Below are 20416 nucleotides of genomic sequence, written 5' to 3' on the forward strand. Positions count from 1 at the left end.
CGTGGACCAGGCTTTCTGCAGGCCAGGCGGTGCCAATAAGGTCTGAAACCCATCTGCCTCAGAACCAAGGCCCAGCTCTGCCACAGTACATTGAAAGGATGGTATTTAATGCACAATGAATCCACATTAGAAATGTGCATTAGCTCATGCTTCCAACAGCCACGAAGTTAATAACTGTTTCAACTGGTGCTTGCTATTAGAATAGTCATAACAGCTTTCCATAAAAACGACTTGATTTGAATGACTTTGCAGCTTTATCTGAACACAAAAAACGTCAATACCGCCAGAGCCACTTGTGGTTCTGAAGTAGGAGCGAGGACTGCCACTTGCCTTCCTTCTGTAAATAATTACTTGACTTGGTTCACCAAATATTGACTGACGTCTTAACTGCAGCAGGCACAATGCCCCAGGGAAGGAAAAGCTGGCGTGCTTGGGGTACACAGGCTTCACAATGAGCCCTGGGAGACGGTCCAGTTTGCTAGCCCATGGTCATCAGCCCCGTCAGAGGCATGAGAGACACCACACACGGTCACCTGTGGGCTGCAGACCTGGGCCCTTTGCTGTCTGGCAAGTCGCAGCTCAGTGGGGTGATAAGAAAAGGACGGGTTACACGGATAAGCAAGACACAGATGAGAGGGCACATCCACCTCAGCAGCAAGGCTGGGTGAAGGAGCCCCAGAACTGTCTGGGGAAGGGAAGCAGGTCAGCTCAGGGAGAGGTCCCGCGGTGGCCGATGGAGCAGCAGGCAGAGGCTCGGAGGGGACCCAGAGGCTGGGCTGGGGGCGGGGCACTGATGAAGTCAGGCCGTGGGAAGTACAGGGAAACCCGTCAGTCCTCACAGAGCAGGCCAGCAGCAGGGCCATGTGTCAGGGCTAGTCTAGCACAACTGTCAACAATGGGAGGGGACGGGGCCCAGGGGCTCAGGGCCCCAGGAGGCCCGAGAATTCCAGGAGTGAGAGGAAGCATCTGGAGCAACAAAATGAGGCCCGATGGCACGGGGGTGGGGTGCTGCTGGGGTGGGGGGGAGGTTCAGAGACAAGCCATCCCCACTTAGGTCCCCAGCTCTCCCCCGGGCCCGTCCACAGTCACTCTGCTGAAAGCCACACAGGGGACTCTGCGTCTCTCGTGACAACTGCGAGGGGAGTGCCTGCACTGGACCCCATGTTCTACCCGCGAAGGAAAGAGTCACTGATGACAGAAGCGGCCGAGCGAGAAGCCATCGTAATGCGGTGGGGGCTTTAGAGAGGGACGTAGAGCCAAAACGGCAGTTAGGTTCCGGGTACGCTGAGAAATGCAGGCACAAAACCGAGTTCTCACTTGGGCTCAGCGAGGCCGCAGCCTGCGTGGCACGTGGCAGGGATGAAGGGAGACGCTGGGAGGCACCCGGGGGGCAGAAGACACACCGACTGGCCACCAGGCAGGTTCAGCGCAGGGGCGGGTGACTAGGAAATGCAAACTCCAGACACCTCTTGCTCTGCAAGCCATTATTATGTTATGGTAACTAAAACCACAACCACAGTAATATGTTATAATAACCTAGAAAAAGCAGGGACCTCCAAGAGATAGACCATGGAAAAGTCACAGAGGTGTAAGTGGTCACAGTAGACGGTATTACTCAATCAATTTAGCGTTAAGCACACTCTACTGTAGAAAAAACACCCATGGACGAGGACGGCAGAGGGCGGTCGCCCAGAGGAGGGGGAGCCACAGCCTCCTGGGTAACAGGCAGACGCTGCAGATGGTTCCTGTAACAGTCTCACCTACAGATAAAGAAACGGGGAGCAGCTTACTCGCAGCTTTAACAGTTCCCTGAACCTGGGTCTTAACCCAGGGTGCCCCCAGTAGCAGAGACAACAGTGCTCAGAAGAGGGTGTGGTGGTGGCCAGACCACCCAAGAGAGAAGACACTGAGCTCATAGCTTGCAACATGGAGGAAAGGGGGGGGGCACTGCAGGAGGCTGGGAGGACGGCCTCACCCACACCCACTGCTCAAGAGAAGACAGAGCCCTGCATCCAAGGCTCTGCCAGGTGCTTCTTACTCCAGACAGTGGGGCCGTCTCAGCGGGTGGACATCCCAGGAGACCAGCAACCTCACCGGCGGCTCTGCTGCTGTTACTGAAGTTGTAAGCGTGGAGACTACATGCTGCCAGACTTCCAGCCCCATCCAGCTTTGGTGTCTACTAAAGTTCATTAAGTGTGTTACAAAAACTGAAGACAAGTGGGAGCCACCACGAAACACACAGAGATCAATTCTGGGAAAGGCCAGAGAAACGTAGCGAGTGACGTGAGGTGCTGCTAACTGATCACTTACACATGTGTAACCTGGGGTCACTCATGATGGCGCTCTTCTGAAAAGAACAGAGGGGAAAACGGAACGGGGCTGGGGGGGTGGGAGGAGGCAGCTTAGGCTCTGAAGTCCAGGCAGCCTGCACCTCCTGGAACAGTGTCACCTTCACATGTGCTGGCTCTGTGACCTGGACGGCCCCAGGGAAGGGGGTGCAAATGAGTGAAGGGAATCTTTGGTTGTCCCATCAGCTGGGATGTGAGCTACCAAACGGCCTGCGAAGAAAGCACGAGAAAGTCCTGCACAGAGAAGCCCGGCCAACTCTGAACACCAGGGGTACAGCCAGTAAGGGACACGGATCTAGAAACATTAGTGAGGAGAAGAGTCAAGAAAAAGGTGAAGCGTAAGAGGGAATTTTGTCTGTTATAAAGATGCTTTCAAAAACTATTAAGGAAAATTAATAGATAATTCAAGAAAAGGTATAGGATTTAAAAGGGTAAATCTATTGAAAAAGATGGATCGGTACCGTCCAACGCGTGTGTTTCAGGCAGGTCAAGTACTTCACGTAAACCGTAAGGGGGGCCGCAGGGCGCTCCCATCTCCTCCGCCTCCTCCGCGCAGCTGTTTTTATTCCTCCCATTCGTTCTCAGGGCTGCTTGTCCCACCGGGGTGAAGGTCTTTCCTCACTGATTTGCTATTTTTAAGGAGATTACCTTTTATCTGCCATGGAATGTGCAACTGTCATTTCTCATTTTGTTGCTTTGTTTTCCAACCTTGTTTTCAGTGCCTTTTGCCATTAAAAAAAAGTTTAAAATTCTCTGTAGTGAAGCCTGTCAGTTCTTAAGTTTACAAAGAATTTCTCTAACGTACAATTTTCTCACATGAAAATGTAAGATACACGTTGCCTACACAACTGATTAAAATTTAAAAGGCAAAAAATGACCAGGCCACGGAGGAGAGTGAATTTCCCGCGACAGCCTTCAGGAATGTGAACCGACAGCTTTGCTTACGTCTGTCCAGGAGCCTTACATCCAGACACAGGTCTGCTTCTGTGCGAATATTCCCACTTCCAGGTTATGTCCAGGAGGTAACTGACCAGCGCACGTATGCACCATGGTGTTTAGGTGCGAGGTGTATACTCAGTGCTGACACAGAAGCCTCTGGAGGACTTTCAATTGGGGACAAGGGGAGGCTAGATATAAACAAGCTGCTTCCCTAAAACAGATTTCAGCTATTTAACTAAATGGTGTCAATACACCTATATGCACTGAAAGGGAAATCCTCTGTAACATACCGACAGCAAAAGTGGTTTATAACACAGCGTGCAGACAGACCGCAGCACGGTGCCCAGGAGCTGTGGGTGTGGCACCCACGGGCAGCCTTTAGGGGCGTTTGCTGAGCCGTGTCTGCTGCTCTTAGGTGATGTGTTCCTTCCTTTGCGTCTCCTATAAAGCTTGACTTTCTACAATAAGATTTCTGTGGGAAACAATAACAGTTCTTTTCATTGGAGAAAAACTAATAATCCCACAGGTCGGTGTGTACAGGAAGTCCCTTTCCTAAAGCTCGCCAGCTTTTCAGTTTATGAAAACTGAGGCCCCCGTTTCTGTGTAGACGTGTACGGGTAAGACCTCCACGTGGAGGTCCCACAATTTCCTCCAAAGCTGCTGAGATCACTGCCACCAGGGCGGGAGGGGCCACGGCCGGACAGAGGACGCATCTCTGGCTGCATGGAGCCCGCCGCCTGTGTCACGTTCATCTTTCAGACCAGCACTTGTTTAGAAGAGAAGGAAGGCCACTGAGTCCGAAGGGGAGAAGGAAGAGGCAGCTAATAAGTATTTACTGTGATTAAGGGAGAAGAGGAGATAAGCATGTAGAACGTGGTGGGAGAAGCGTGTTTAACTGAACTAGGCCAATGCACCATGACCTGCCCTGCGACAGGCTCACCTGGATTTGCAGTAACGCAGCTGCAAGACACAGCTCAGCAGCTGCTACAGGCTCAGTGTTGGAGCTCAATTTTGAAACTGTGAGGCCACAGTTACAGTTCTGTTTCTAAGGAGACGGACAGGGGTTGCGAAGGCTGTTGCTCTCTGTAGACAAGCTGAATTCTTGGTTCCGCTACCCAAAGGCATTTCAAAATGTGGGACAGAAGGAAGCAATGTGCAAAATGGTAATCAAGCCACAAAGATACCAATGCGTTTCGTTACTAACTGGCACTCCAGGAGGCTGACCGAGCACAGAACCTTCCCGCAGGGAGGAATGAGGAGACGGTGGGGGTGCAGAGCTTAAAGCGGGGACCTGGAGAAGACTGGAATTCCACAAAGAAACGCAGTGGCTGCGGGGAGTTTAAAGCATACACAGAAAAGCAGCTGCGTGAGGCAGTGGGGACGCGGCCCTGAACCCAGTTCTCAGTGCAGCGCTGCCTCGCTGGCCCCCAAGGACAGTGTAAGGCAGTCCCGCTTCCCACTCGCTCCGCCCAGGCCATGTCGGTGCCTGCGCAGTGCAGCCCCAGGCGGCACCGGGGCGCTCCCCGCGGCGCTCAGCCCAACCTGTCTGCACACACGACAAGGAAAGGGGCAGCCCTCGGGGCCGTAGGGACGCCTGAGGCCAGGTCAGACGCCTGGTCAGATTTCAGGAGACCTAAAGACAGTGGAAGACTCGCTGCCACAAGAAATGAGCGCGGCAGGCAGCTCTTGGGACAATACTTTGGATTTATGTGACTCTGCGCGACTTTACCAGCCTGTACTCTTACAAACGTCCCCGCCGCTGGCTCTCGCTCCAGCAGGCCCACCACAGCGGAGGCACAGATCGCCGGCAGTGGGCACCTTCACCTCTGCGTGGGAAGCACCTCAAGGTCAAAACCAAGGCCACCCAAAGGGCAGCGTCCACAGCAACCCCAGTCCCGCATCCGACCTGGCTGCAAGTATCACATTCAGTTGCTGAGGAGTCAGAAGGGACAGAGGCCGAAGGTGCCCTTCACCTCACCCTCCCAGATGTCACCAAATCTGACAGTCACACCTAGGAACCTGTCACTGTGCTTCCTTCCCTCTATAACTGACTGGGGGTCAGGTCACGTCGGTCCCTCCTGCTAGGGGGCCTCCCTTGTCCAGCCTGCCCCCAGAGCTGCCCAATCTCGACTCCAAAAGGCCGTCTGCTCTTCGAATTCACGGTGGCCCCGCTCGGTACAGCTTGGGTCCAAGATCCTTCCCACACCGCGTCCCTCAGCAACCGCACACCCGGCAACAGTCAGCTCGGCCACCGCGCCACCGCGTGGCTGGCTCGTCCGCCTGAGCAGGCACGCATGCACAGCGCGTCCAGCGTCCTCGGCGGGCGGACCTAAAGCCCCTTCCAGGTGCTGACCACCTCGGGCTGGACAGCAGGTCAGATGGCGCGCGTGTGCCCTCCCTCTGCACACCTGGGGCTGCGCCCAGGCTCCCTCTGTTTTACACAACTTTCCAGCTCAGTGATGTCACCTCCATGTGCTCTCCTGACCGGGATGAGCCCCAACAGGGCCCTGTTTGCCCACGTCCTGTTCCCAGGGCCTGAGCACACAGCCCTGCACGAACCCGGCACAGGCTCTCATCAGCGTGAGCTGGCGCTTGAACTGTCTACTTCCAAAGGCGCAGCTTAGAAGCATCGTCGTCTGAGGGCCTACACTTGGAATAAGTGAGCGAAGCAGGGGGAAGGTGCCTGTCAGAAGATGGAGGAGACGACTGAGACTAACGAACAGCAATAAAAGTGAGGGCTGAGCTTCCTGTCCGCCAATGGCCAACACAAGAAGAGCACCTGCGTAATACACCTCTTATCCAAAGGAAGAGGACACCAGCTCATGGCAACCAACACACTCTGGCACTGAACTCTACAAGGAGCTTCTTCACGTGGAGTTTTATACAAATGTTAGCAATGCAGACTGAGTGTGGAACAAGCTTTCAAATGATAGTTTTACAAAAACAAGCTAAAAAACACCTGTCTGTGACTTTAATTAACCTACATGAGAAATGAGTGCTCAAAATGAAGCTCCGGTGATGTTTTTACCAGACATGTAGTGACAAAGCAGGAAGTCAGAGAGACAACATACTAGAAAGCCACACTTTCCTAACATTCAAATGAATTAAGATTTAGAGTATAGAGTTTCTTAGTTTATATTCATTAAAAATCACCTAGGAAAACTTTATTTCAACACTGCACATTCCTCTTAGGAAAGTTTTGAAATGAAAAATGAAAGCAGGATGAACTGCCACTTCACTTCGAGGTGAAAGTCTAACATGCAGCGTCAGCACCCACCCGAGTGTGGGACGACTCAGGCCGCTATTTTCCTCCACTCATCAGATAAGTACCAGCAACGTAGACATGCCATTCCGTGTTCCACAAAAGGGATGCAAAATAAGTTACTTCCATGAATACAAAATTGATATGTAATCTCAGAAACTTTGAAAGAATAGGAAAACCAAGAAAAAACGTTCTACAAAACCAAGACAAGTGCTGTAACATTTTGACGTATTTAACAGCTGACTTCTAATATATTAACAGCTATCGCTAGAATCCCATGCCAACTTTCTGTCTCCTCCCATCCTAAATACTTTTTCCCGTTACTGCAAGTTTTCTAAAATCGTTTTTAATGACCGTAGAACACATGACAGTCCACTGTGTGGCGATGCAGTGACATGCTCACTAACCCTCTACACATTTAGATAAAGTTAATTTACAGTTCTGGGCAACTGGGCAACTGCTTCTCCTGGAAGGTATCACCTGTCCTCCCCCCAACCCCCCTCTGCCCCCAAGAGGACTGACTTTACCTTCCACGTCATCACTGCTGGAGGAGTTCTCAGCACTCGTGCAACTGTGTGGCTCCGGGGGACCAGGAACGTACCCCTCCGGGGGCAAACTCACAGTGTAGAGCCGCCTTCCAGGCTGGACGTCAGTGTCGCCGCCTGCAGGAGAAACGGGAATAGCAGGCTGGCCAATACTGCACGCTGATCTGACCGACTGGCCCTCGGGTGCTGTCTGAGCAGATTCGCCTAAGACATGAAATCAAACAGCTCCATAAAACCTGGCCACTGTTAGCAACACTGATTTTAACACACCAGGCATTTTGCCAGAAGAGCAAGGCAGCTATATAATCAGCCAGGAAAAACGAAGGATTTACGATGATTTAAATTCACCTAAAGTTACTTATGTAAACTTCTAGGCTTTTATAAAACACAACTCATTCTTGAGTAGGAAGCAGAAAAAATACTCCACAAAACATACCCCTCATTATCACAACGTGAATCTCTTAACATTTTGGTGCATAATCTTCTGGAACTTTCTCTCCATATGTGCTAACAACCCATATATATTCTGTGTGTACAGAGACACAGACACACACACACGTGTCGTAAAGGGATCATGCTACACATATTACTATTTAATTACACATTTATATATTATACATGGGTATACGCGTATCATTCAAAAGTGAACGTGGTATGATAAAATCCTAGTTAAGATGTATTCCAATGTACAGCCTTTTACTGGCTACATCACAATCCGTGTAACTGGCAGGTTGTAATGTAAGCTCCACAGCTCCACTGGCACAAACAGCTAGTGACACTGTCCTTGCTGTACACGACCCTGCACACCCGACCCTTCAGGTCCTCAGATAAACCCCTGGGAGGCACTGGTGGCTTTTTCCTGGCTTCTCCGATACATTGTTGAGAAACAGATACAGGAGTGTGGCCTTCTCCACACTCTGTAACACAAGTAGTATCAATCTTTTTCATCTTCACATTTTCATTCAAAACACGGCAAAGTAAAGCTTCTTGCAGGTGACAAACCAAGTGGGTATCCCAATCAGTCTTCCACAGAAAAATAAGTATTTTTAAAAACAACAACAAGGACTGAACAATGTACCCACATGAGACATTTGGTGTCAAGATATTTACGTTTTGCCAGGCATTTAAACGCAGTCTCAAGTGGCTACTGAGGCCCTAAGAACCTCGAAACGCTTTGGAACTCCCCGCCATCAATACGTTTCACTTTCTTGAAGGTAGGATGCAGGAGTTCTGCTTCCCGACTTCCTGTGACCCACCCAGCTGACTAATCACTGTGCCACCTGCAGGGACCAGGGCAGAGTGGAGACATGCCTCTGAGTGGCCATCCCCATCGGGGAATAGCAACACTGGATCATTTTTCACAGAATATTTTTGGAAGCTCTTAATCAGCTAAATCTTTCTTAATAAGGACACTAAGTAGAATTTGGAAATGTCATTGTTCCCTTAATTATTAGGATGAATATAGGAGTAGCGGGGAAGCAAAGCTGAGTCACGCGATGAGAAACAGTGACGCATCTCAGAAAAAGAGCTCAGAGCGTAACCTGCCTAGTGAACAACTAGCCTGTTAGGAACTAACTGTCCTGTTAGGAAACCACAGGCCGACTCCCAAGGCTGGGCTTTTAACCTGCAAGTGAGTTGTCATAGTGGGAGACGTCAAGTGAAGAAGGTCCAACAACACCCCGGGGCCTGAGTGTGCGTTCCGGAAAGTAAGGCTCCAGGTAATGCATAACAGCTCCCAGCCCCCGTCTGTCCTAGTTTCTCTGGGTGAGGACAGTTTGTCCTTTCACAAGTTAGATGTTCATGTACCGTTCAGGTGGCAAACAAGGAAAGCACCAATCACACTTGATGGGGCAGTGGCAGCCACGGGGCTCTGCACGGGGCCCTCCACGTGGTGGAGACCGCGGCTGGGGGTCCCCACCGCTGACTTGGGCAGGCCCCCCAGGAGAGAGCACCCCAGAATCCCACCTCCCCTGCTGACAGGAGGCGACGTTTAAGAAGAGTCTGATTTGTTTACATCGTGGTTCTGAATTTCCAGTATGTGCTGTCACTGGCATGTTTTAGAGGGCGCTGCCACGCCACCTTGACTTAATTCTTCGACCTCCAGGAACTGTTGGGCACTGATTGTCCTGGGTTCCCCGTGCTTCACGCTGACACCCAGCCTTGGTTCTTCCCTGCGCTCACCCTCTGCCCAGGCCGAGACGCCCACCTGCCTCCCTGCCCTTGTGTTTGCCTGCAAAGGCACTCAACCCTGCTGAAGGCTGTGGAGGAGCAGGACCTGCCTCCCCCACCCCCACTCTGGGTGCTGCTGGAAAATCACATGCTGCCCAGGCCTGTCCTGGCAATGGAGTCACAGCACCGGCCTGGCTTCTGCAGAGTCGCCAACACACACTGCCGTCCTTTCAACCCATACAGACGGTTCCACCCATGTCCTCCCCACCCACTCAAGGACACGTGGATCGTGGCTGCTGGGCAGTTGGCTCCAGTTCAACAACCGCCGTCCTTGCTGCCAGAGGCCACCCCATGTCATCCGTCGCCTGGTGGCAGCAAGCCCCACGGGCCTGTGGTCTCTGTGGCTTCCCACCCTGGTGTTGGAGTGCAGGTTTGCTGTCATTCGCCCTGCTCACTGCTCTCACTGCACTTTCATTTCAGCACTCCTCAACAGCTGTCAACTCTCTCACTTGTCTCAGATCTCAGAGGATGGGTCTCAAATGTAAGTCTTGACCCCACTCCTGCAGGCGCACGCTGCTGACCCGCCAGGTGGTGCCCGTGTTACTCAGCTTGGTTGGCAGGATCCGTTCACAACGCACATACAAATGAAAACATAACTAGATACAACTTTCATGGTCACAGACAACTCAATAAAGCAGTTAGAAGGCAGCCTGCAGCCCCGCGTCTATGCGCATGCACTGTGCCTCTGGGCCGCTCTGACCGTCAGCTCTGGAACTTTGCAGACTGAGAGGTCGTGCTTCGTTTCAGTATCATTCTATATCTCCAGGACTCAGGTGGTTCTTTTGCATGGCATCTGTTCCCCACTCATTTCTGTCTGTTCCCAAATTCTTTTTTTACTTAACAGAAATCATGCCATTATTGCTCTCCTGTATTTAAAATGTGCTTTTGCTTGGAAAACCAAAATAGTTTCTAGTCAGCTACTCCGCTAGTCTTTACAACTTTCTCTCCTCTACCTGCAGCCTGCAGGGATATTAACGTCACCTGGCTCCTGGATACACCATGGAGCGCTCACCTCTGTCTCTACTGCTCACCTGCCCCTCCCCCTCTCCAGCGGTTAACATGGGGAGGCCCCACGGTGGGCCCCACCGCCCCGCCACTGCCCCTCCGAGGGCCTGTGTCCCGGCGAAGCACCCAGCCGCCCACCGCCCCTCGGAGCAGCGGCTCCCAGCAGTGAGCGCACACGAGGCCACTCCGTCCCAGGCTCTTCCAGGATGCGTCATCCTTTACGTCTGCCTCTAGAGGTTCTCAGTGAGGGCTCCTCTAAATAAGGCTTCTGTGACCCCCATTACCCTAATTCAGCAGTCTCCTTCTCAGCAGCTGCTGTGGACTGAACTGTGCCCCCCAAATCCACAGCTGAAGCCCTAACTCCAGGTGGCTCTATTTGGACACCAGGCCTGAGGAAGGAAACTACTGAAATGAGGTCATGAGCGTGGGGCCCTGGTCCCATAGGGCCGGACTCCTTCTAGGGAGAGGACACCAGTCCTCTCTGTGCCACGTCTGCAGGCAGAAAGCCGCCCCAGCAGACGCTGCACCTGCGGCACCCGGACCTCAGACGTCCAGCTCCAGAACCTGAGAAGTCAGGTGTGTCGTTCGTCGCCGTCTGTGGACTGTGCGCCAGCCGCTGGTGCTCAGTGTCTGCGCTTCCACCACACGCTGTGCACTGTTGTATTTTCTCGTCTTTTGTATTTACTTACTCGATGTTCTGGTGTGTACCGGAGGAGGCAGGCCTTGTGGCCACAGGAAGTCTCCGCTGCCCTGTAATCAGCAAACGGCTGTCACCTGACATCCTGAAGGATAGAGGGCTTCTCTGACATTGGCCCCTGGTGACTCTGCAGCTGTGGTTCAACCCTGGGGTGCGTCATGCTTCAGGGACCCACGGCATCCTCTGGGAGGCACAGATCTGGAGGAGCTGGGGGCAGACACGCTGGGCTGGCTCAGCTTCCTCTTCTGGATGCCAAGCCCCAAAGGGCTGCTCTGGGGACAGTGAACGACACCTGCGAGGCTCAGCCTGTCAGGAGGGAGCAGGATTTGGGGGCCCTCACTGCTAACTGTCTAAAGCCGGTCCACAGGGGTCCCTGTGTGCTCGGTCGCCCACTTCATTCAGTCTCCCCTCAGGCCCTGGAGAGCTGCAGACCCTGCTTGCCAGCCACCGTGCCAGGCCCCGGGGGTGCTGTGACCATCACAGCCCTCGTCTTCTCAAAGGAGGGCACAAAAGCGAGTAACTGTGACCTCCCAGCGGATGCAGACAGCCAGGACGGGTGGTGACAGAGAGGTGAGTCCACATACGAGGTCCGACGATTAAGTTCGCGAACCTGTTGCAACCATGTCGCTCACCTTTTTTGGTATCAGAGGGATTATTCATTAAGAATTTGTACCAACTGGACAAAAACAGGTAACCAAGCTTACTATTTAGAAGTGCTGAGAAGGCTGCGTGAAAAAGTTAGACAACATGAACTGTTTGGCAAAAATGCACGGCTCTTGCATCATGACAATGCACCAGCTCACACAGCTCTGTCTGTGAGAAAATTTTTAGTTAGTAAACAAATAACTGTATTGGAACACTCTCCCTACTCACCTGATCTGGCCCCAAATAATCTCTTCCTTTACCCGAAGATAAAGGAAATATTGAAAGGAAGACATTTTGATGACATTCAGCATGTCAAGGGTAATACAATGAGAGCTCTGATGGCCATTCCAGAAAAAGAGTTCCAACATTGCTTTCAAGGGTGGACTAGGTGCTGGTGTCGCTGCAGAGCTTCCCAAGGGGAGTCCTGGGAAGGTGACTGTAGTGACCTTCAGCAATGAGCTATGTGGCACTTTTTCTAGGATGAGCTCACAAACCTGTCAGACCTCGTACACATTCCAGGGAACGGGACAGGCTGAGTCCCGAGCCTACTTCTTCTGCTTTAAGGAGTTGCTAGTAACCGGCTATGATCACACACTTTCTCCTGATGGTGGCCACAGTGATCTTCAAGCCATTTTCCCAAACCAATTCTGGGTCTTCAATCCAGTATTTTAAAAAAGAACCATAAGCACAGGCCTTTGAAATGTTGAAGGAAAGCTGGTTGTGGAGTAAGCAGGAGCCCATGCTTCTAAGACAGCACCACTAACAATTGGTTCAGTTAGTTTTTCCTCCATGAATGGAGCACCGTCCACACAACCAACATCAGTGCTGGGCGTTCAGAATTCTGCTCCTCGCACAGAAGGAGCCAGATGTCAGCCGCGTTCTGTCCCTGGAGAAAAAGAACTTGGCGCAGACGCCCAATCCTTTGGCCCACACACCTGCCTCCTCCTGACTGGAGGTCCTCCAGGCGACACCTCCGTCATCCTCCATCCCGGCCCCGGGTCTGCACACGCCAGCTTCTCCTTCATCCTCACCAACCCAGGCACAGAGCTCGGCCCCCTCTTTGTACAAATCGTCCACTCACCCAGGCACCTCAAAGGTTGAGTGATTTTTAAAAGATTTCAAAGACTACATTTTTAGAACAGCGTCAGGATCACAGCAAAACTGAGAGAAAGTACAGAGATTTGCCACCCCCCTCACACACACCCACAGCCTCTCGCCATCAACAGCCCCCCTGAAGGGACATTTGTGACACCTGATGAGTCTGCACTGACACGTCACCACCCAGAATCCACCATTCACATCAGGTCACTCTTGGTGTCTCTCCTTCTGTGGGTTTGGACAGATGTGTAATGACCTGTACCCACCATCACAGCGTCACAGAGGAGTCTCACTGCCCTAGACGTCCCCTGTGCTCCCCGTCTGCCCTTCACCCAACACCTGGCAGCCACTGATCTTTTCACTATCTCCATACTCGTGACTTTCCCAGAATGTCACAGAGTTGGGATCATACAGTATATAGAGGCTGTTCAGACTGGCTTCTGTCACTGTCATATACATTTAAGGTTCCTCCATGTCTTTTCACAGCTTGGGAGCTCATTTATTTGTAGCTAATACTCCACTGTCTGGATGGACCATAGTGTGTTTATCCATCACTCACTGAAGGACACTTCAGTTGCTTCTAATTCTTGGTGATTACGAACAAAGCTGCTCTAAACATGTAGGTTTCACGTAGACCAGAGTCGGTTGTTTGAATAGCGACATGCGCGTAGAGGGGGATCCAGGTCATTTGCTGCACAATCTTTGCAGTCTTGGGGTCCCCAGCCCCACCTCCTATACCTCAGAGTTGTCTTATTGTTTCTGGACTCTTGGGACCCCCAAGATCCATGCTCTCAGCAACTCAAACAGGCTCTCTTCTCAAAAGGTGAGGAAAATACAGCAGTCAAGCCAACAGAGTTTGTACTGGGAAGGGGTCAGTCAGGATGTGCTGACAGACGGGTGGTCAGGGTCTGACAGGAAGAGAGTGGAGAATGACAGACACGCTGTGGGCTTCCCCACTTACCGAGATGGGGAGGGTGGGGCAGATGTTTGCTGTGGGGACTGAGATGCCCTTAGCTCACCAAGCAGAGGGACTGGCAGGCAGCTGTGTGCGCCGTGCTTTGTAAGGCACCCCAGGTAGAAAGCCCTGGGTTTCACCCAGTTGGACAACTCGGTCTGGGAGCTGTAACTATCTACATGTAAGGACTTCATCCATCAGGTAGTAACTCAATTTTTTTCTTGAATTTTGCTGAAAGCAAAGAAATATAAAACATCTGACTTCAGAGATCTGTTACCAGCATCAGAACAATTCACTTTCTTTCCACGAGTCCAGTGTTCCCGAATGCCTTTTCTTGAGGCCCCTAAAGTGGCTTTGAGAATAGTCAGGAGGCGGATGAGAGCTGAGCTGCAGCGGGCAATGGTGGGCTGTGCGGGTAGGTGCCGGCAGCCTGAGGCCTCAGCTGCAGGGAACAGACCCAGCGACGGAGTTCCGCTTCCCCACGTGGGCGCCACAGACCGTGCAAAGTGACAGGTTTCTGGGAGAGAACAATACAGGGCTGAACACACGCCTCCACCCCTGAAACGAGGCTCATGGGTCTGAACGGCAGGCAGCACTGGTGAGAGCGCTGAGGACCGTGAGACTGAAGTGACAGCAGGGATTCCTGGGGCCCTCTGGGGGGCATCAAGGCTCCAGAACCGCTGCCACCGGGACCATCGGGACCTCGGAGAGGGGTGCAGACAGGAGGCTGGCTGAACCCTAGTCGGCCTGCTCCACACGCACACTGACGGCCACCCCAAGGCCCGTGGAGGGCAGACCCTGGGTCCTGGGGGGACCTCAGCACACTGCAGGCGTCTGTGAGTGGCTACTGGGGACAGCACCCTCTCCTCTGAGCCACTCCCAGAGCTGAGAGGTGGTAACAGAAGTGAAAATTACAGCAGGTGTGGAAGACAAAGGTGAGGGGATTGCCCAGAAAGCAGGCCAAGACTCCAAGGAATAAAACATAACTGAGGGGTCGGCCTGGTGGCTCAGGCAGTTGGAGCTCCATGCTCCTAACTCCTAAGGTTGCTGGTTCGATTCCCACATGGGCCAGTGGGCTCTCAACCACAAGGTTGCCAGTTCAACTCCTGTACTCCCACAGGGATGGTGGGTCGGCCCCTGCAACTAAGATTGAACACGGCACCTTGAGCTGAGCTGCCGCTGAGCTCCCCAATGGCTCAGTTGGTTGGAGCACATCCTCTCAACCACAAGGCTGACGGTTCGACTCCCACAGGGGATGGTGGGCTGCGCCCCCTGCAACTAGCAACGGCAACTGGACCTGGAGCTGAGCTGCGCCCTCCACAACTAAGACTGAAAGGACAACAACTTGACTTGGAAAAAGTCCTGGAAGTACACACTATTCCCCAATAATGTCCTGTTCCTTTTCCCCAATAAAATCTTAACAAAACAAAACAAACAAACAAACAAAAAAACATAACTGAGATTAGAAAGATCATCTTTTGGGAGCCCTAGTGTCTGAAAAACAGGAATTCCATAGAGTCAAGGCAGAAACTAAAGGAGAGGTTGTTAACAAGGAAACAAGCCATGGCATGCGTTTCCAGACAAAAGGGCGCACTGAGTGCCTGGCACGGGAAGAAAACATCAGAGTGATATTGCAATGCACTGGGGTCAAAAAGAAAATCCTGAAACAGTCCAGATGGGAAAAATGCTTCTCTCCAAAGGATGGAGAATCAAAAGGACAACTGACTGCTTGACAATGACTCTAGATGGTCTAAGTAAGGTCTTCAAATTCAGGAGAAAATGATTTCTAACTCAGAATTCTACTCCCTGTGAAACTTCAAAGAATACAGTAAAGATACTATTGAAATTCAACGTCTCGAAAATATTTGTCTCCCCACCACCATTTCTTAGGAAGCTACGAGAGAACATGTTTCAACAGAATGAAAGCATAACCCAGGAAAGGAAAGAGGGTCCAGGACGGCAGAGGAGGAGGCTTCTCCACAGGGGATGGTGACCAGGGACGGTGACAGAAGCATGGAGCCATGTGAGAGGGAGCGAGTCTGTATTGGGACAGAATGGCCAAGGACGTGGGCTCCAAAAGATAAAACTGACAGAACTTCTGATGGGTCTCACCTTATCAAAGGTAATTTAGACAACAGGTGGCAGGGTTTGGGGAAATATCAGACATGCTTAGAAAACTATGCAAACAAGTAACAACAACCCAAGAAAATTATTAACTCCATCAAACTCCACTGACTCCACTAAAATTGTATGAAACAGAATATCAAATATTACGTGACTCAGCTATAATAGAAAGTGTCTACAGATTCAGAAATGTAAACACTGAATACTGATCCAACAAAATCCTAAGTTTATATTGGAAGGACGAGGGGTGAAAAGTGCGCCTGTCCACACAGGGGGTGACTGGACACAGAGCAGCACTGAGCACGGGTGTTGTGCAGCCACGTGGCTGTGGTGGCCCAAAGGAGCAGCCGCAGACGGAGCGGGAGTGTGTCACAGAGGCTGGGGCGGGCGTGTGTCACAGAGGCTGCGGCGAGCTGCTGCTGTTCTCGTAATACTTGCAGGATTATTTGACTCCCTAAAATCTATGCAGATATAACGGATGAATGGCGACAAATAATAAAAACAGTAACAGAAAGAAGGGTCCAATATAGGCTCTTGAGTGAAAGAATTTGCAAAATGCACACACTCTGCTTGTTTTGGCTGCTTACAGATTATGCCCTTTTCTTCAAGAACAGATGGAATTCTCCACACTCTTCAGAACCAAAAAGAGTAAAAGGGCTTCTGCAAAGTGAACAAACAGCAGTAAACTGGCTAAATCACCATCCCTTGTCCTAATTGTACAAAGAACGTTTTCTCAGTCTCATATCTGAGGACTGATGACAACAGCACCCTTCCTCATTCTGATTGGCTCCTGACATGAGAAAGGGGCGGGTGTGTCCACAGCTCTGACCAGCACCAAAACGTCTCCTCCTGTGAGACCACCAGTCCTGCAAGGAAACTCTCACAATTACCTTTACAGAAGCCACATGCAATTTGTGGCTATTGGATTGTGATTTCATTGTTTTGCTTCGAGCCACGATTACTCTATTTCCAGCTGCAAGTAAATTATGATGGTTTTCCTTCCAAATTTCCCAGGCATGTTGCTTCAAAAAAAGATGCTTTTTCATGATAAAAAAACACTCAACAAACTAGGACTAGCAGGGAGCCTCGAGGTGACAAAGGACGTGTGTGCAAAGCCCACAGCTGCATGCTTCCCCGAGCTGAGTGAGGAATGAGACCACAAGGCCCACTCTTGCCCCGTCCATTCCTCACTGTACTGAAGTCCTCGCCATGGCAGTCAGTCAAGAAACAAAGAAATAAAAGGAATCCAGACTGGACAGGAAGTGAAGCATCTCTACTTGCAGATGACACGATCTTATATGTAGAAAACCCTAAAGAACCCATAGAAACTGTTAGCACTCACATGCTAGGCAAAGTTGCAGGACCCAAGCCTGACATACAAAAGTGTCTATTTCCAAATTTCAGAAATCACTGCCTAAGCCAAGGTCAAGGACTTACCTGCATTTCGATACATGAGTAATGAGAATCCTAAGAACACACTCACACGAAAACACACACACACACACACACGTGCGTGCACAAAAGCAATCCCATTTATAATAGCATCAAAAAGAATACAATACTTTGGAATGAAGTTTTAAGTGTAAAACTTACAGTCCGAAAACTATAAAACATTATTGAAAGAAATTAAAGAAAATGTAAATAAATGGAAAGATACCCTAAATTCATGACCGGGCAATTTATTATTGTTAAGATGACAAGAACCCCCAAAGTATCCTGCAGATTTGCAATTTGTATCAAAATTCCAATTGCTTTTTTTTTTTTTTTCTAAAAATGGACAAGCTGATCCTAAAATTCATGTGTAATTGCAAGGTACCCTGAACAACCAAAACAGCCTTGAAAAAGAACCAAGTTGGAAGACTCACTGTTCCCAATTTCAACACTGACTATAAAGCTACAAAAATTAAAACAGCGGAGCACATAAAGAGACATACAGACCGATGGGATAGAATGAGAGCCCAGAAATGAACCCTTACCTCTATGGCCAAAAGAACTGCACAAGGGTGCCAGGTCTCTCCATTGGGAAAAGGACAGTCTCTTGAACAAATGGTTCTGGGATGACTGGATACCCACCGGCAAAGGAATGAGATCGGCCCCACCTCCCCCCGTGTGCCAACATCAACTCATATTGCACCAATGACCTACATGTAGGAGATAAGACTAAAAAACTCTTGTAAGAAAGCTTAGGTGTCAAATATGTGATCTTGGATTTGGCAATGGTTTCTTAAATATGTCACCAAAAACAGGCAAGAAAAGAAAAAACAGATAAATAGACTTCATCAAAATGAAAGTCTTTTGTGCTTCAAAGGACACCATCAAGTACGTGAAAAGACAACCCATGGTATGGGAGAAAACATGTGCAAGTTATAAATCTGATAAGGGCCTAGTATCCAGATTATAACCAAGCCTCGCAACTCAACAACCAAAAGACAAACAATCCAATTTAAAATTGGGCAAAGGACTAAAATAGACATTTTTCTGAAGAGATACACAAATGACCCACATACACACAAGACACACACACACACACACACACACACACACACACACACACACACACACAAAGATGCTCCACATCACTAGTCATCAGGGAAATGCAAATCAGAAGAGCAACAAGATACAACTTCACACCACCAGGTGGCTATTATCAAGAAAACAGACTAACAAGTGCTGGTGAGCTTGTGGAGAAACTGGCCCCCTCATGCTGGCCGGTGGAGCCAGTGGGAACATTAGACAGGGACGTGAGGGTGTGGAGAAACTGGCCCCCTCATGCTGGCCGGTGGAGCCAGTGGGAACATTAGACAGGGACGTGAGGGTGTGGAGAAACTGGCCCCCTCGTGCGGCCGCTGCGAAAACAGCCCAGCTGCTGCTCACAGTGTTAACCATGGACTCCCCACGGGACCCAGCAATTCCACTCCTGGGTGGGTCCACAGAGGAACCGAGGGCAGGGAGCCAAGCATGCTCCTAGGCTGGTGTCCGAAGCAGCATTACTGATAATGGCCCAATGGTGGGAACAAACCATGTTTCCATCAACAAGTGAATAAATGAACACAATGTGCTATATACACACAATGGAATACAGCTGGTCTTAAACGACTGAGGTATTGACACAGGCTACCACACAGATGAACCCTGAGAACACGCTGAGTAAGACAGGCCAGCATAAGAAAGGGAACACAGTGTATGATGCCATTTCTATGAAATGACCAGAAGAGACCAATCTGTGGAGACCAAGTACATTAGTGGTTCCCAGGAGCTGGAGGAGCAGTAAATGGGGAGTGATTGCTCATGGGCACCGGTTTCTTTTTGGGGTGGTAAGAATGTTCTAGAATCAGATAGTTGTGATGGCTGCACAACATTCTGAATATACTAAAAAAAAAAAATCACTGAATGGTACACTTTGAAATGGCAAAAATGGTAAATGTCAGGATAAGTGAACTTTATCTAAAGAATAAACTGCTGCCCACTGCATGGAGTTTCCTCGTAAGGAAACAGAATCCAGCATGTAGGGTCATGTGCACGGGCGAGGTGTTTGACCCTCAGCCAGCCTCACCGCTGCCATGTGATGGCACCCGGTCCTGCTCAGCGACACAAGGCAGCCCCCAGAAGAGGCCGAGCATGTCAGGGAGGGCGGAGCACGGGCCCGTATGCAAGTACACACGGGGACAGGAACCCGATGCCCTCCCAGCCTGTGTGGCTGCACCTGCAACATGACACGGCCACTACAACCCCTTAATTGGAGCAGGGCCAAGTGGCTTCAGCTGCTCTTAGCCAGAGTCCACGTCGAGGTGGCAAACTGATGTCCAGACAGCGGGCCTTACAGAGCAGCCTGGAGTCTTAGAAATCTCGCCCACGGGACCGAGCACAGGCCACAACGGTGGCTATGTCTATGCCCCGGCCTCATGGAGAGTTGTCCCCCCGTCCTGACATTGTAGTCCTCGCTGTCTGCTACGCACGCGCCTGTCACCTCGCTGCTGTGACCCCTCCACCTGGAAAGTGGCATTCATTGTTCCCGTTCCAACTGTTCACAAAACTGCAGGCATTTTGCCCCCACAGACATGGCTCCCGCCAGCTCTGCAAGTCCCCCCGCTGGCTGCTGACAGCTCAGGCTTGTAGGTGAGCACGTGGCTAACCGTCTGAGCGCTGGCAGGGGACGACAGCGTCTCTACGCTCAGGCGCTTCGATCACTCACTCGTGTCAGGCATCTGCTCAGTAAAACGAGCTTCTGAACCTTTCAAACAGGGCGTTTTTATGCAATAAAAACATTCTGAGATCAACTTGACATCAGTATTCTGACTTTTAATTCAACCTCTTCATAACAAATACAGTACCTTACAAATGCCTGCTGAAATGAAGTGACCAAACACTGAAACTTTTGTAGAAAGACATCACATAAAAGATCAGGGACAACTTTAAAGACGCATAAGTGATGTGTAAGACTCACAGTGGACTCAAGCCACTTAAAATTCAAATCTCCTAACACTGATTATTTCCAGTTAATCATCCTGACATTCTAAAATTCTCATTACTAAGAAATAACTTGTCTTAGTAACTATGAATAGTGATTTA

At 50.5% G+C, this 20416-nt stretch overlaps 1 protein-coding gene across 4 annotated transcripts in view; it reads right to left on the bottom strand.

The window, feature by feature from the left end:
• The window catches only part of ERICH1 (glutamate rich 1), a 40805-nt gene that overhangs the window by 8916 nt on the left and 11473 nt on the right, over window positions 1–20416 (bottom strand). For 2 of the 4 annotated variants that reach the window (XM_074329267.1, XM_074329264.1), the window contains exon 3: window positions 7077–7298. The exons of 1 other annotated variant lie outside the window; for it this stretch is intronic. In XM_074329267.1, the coding sequence (XP_074185368.1) occupies window positions 7077–7298 (222 nt within the window). The remainder of the gene's footprint in view (window positions 1–7076; window positions 7299–20416) is intronic. One more of the 4 variants, XM_074329265.1, reaches the window with a different exon arrangement.

This window comes from Rhinolophus sinicus, linkage group LG04, assembly GCF_036562045.2.
Source record: "Rhinolophus sinicus isolate RSC01 linkage group LG04, ASM3656204v1, whole genome shotgun sequence".
Lineage (NCBI taxonomy): Eukaryota > Metazoa > Chordata > Mammalia > Chiroptera > Rhinolophidae > Rhinolophus > Rhinolophus sinicus.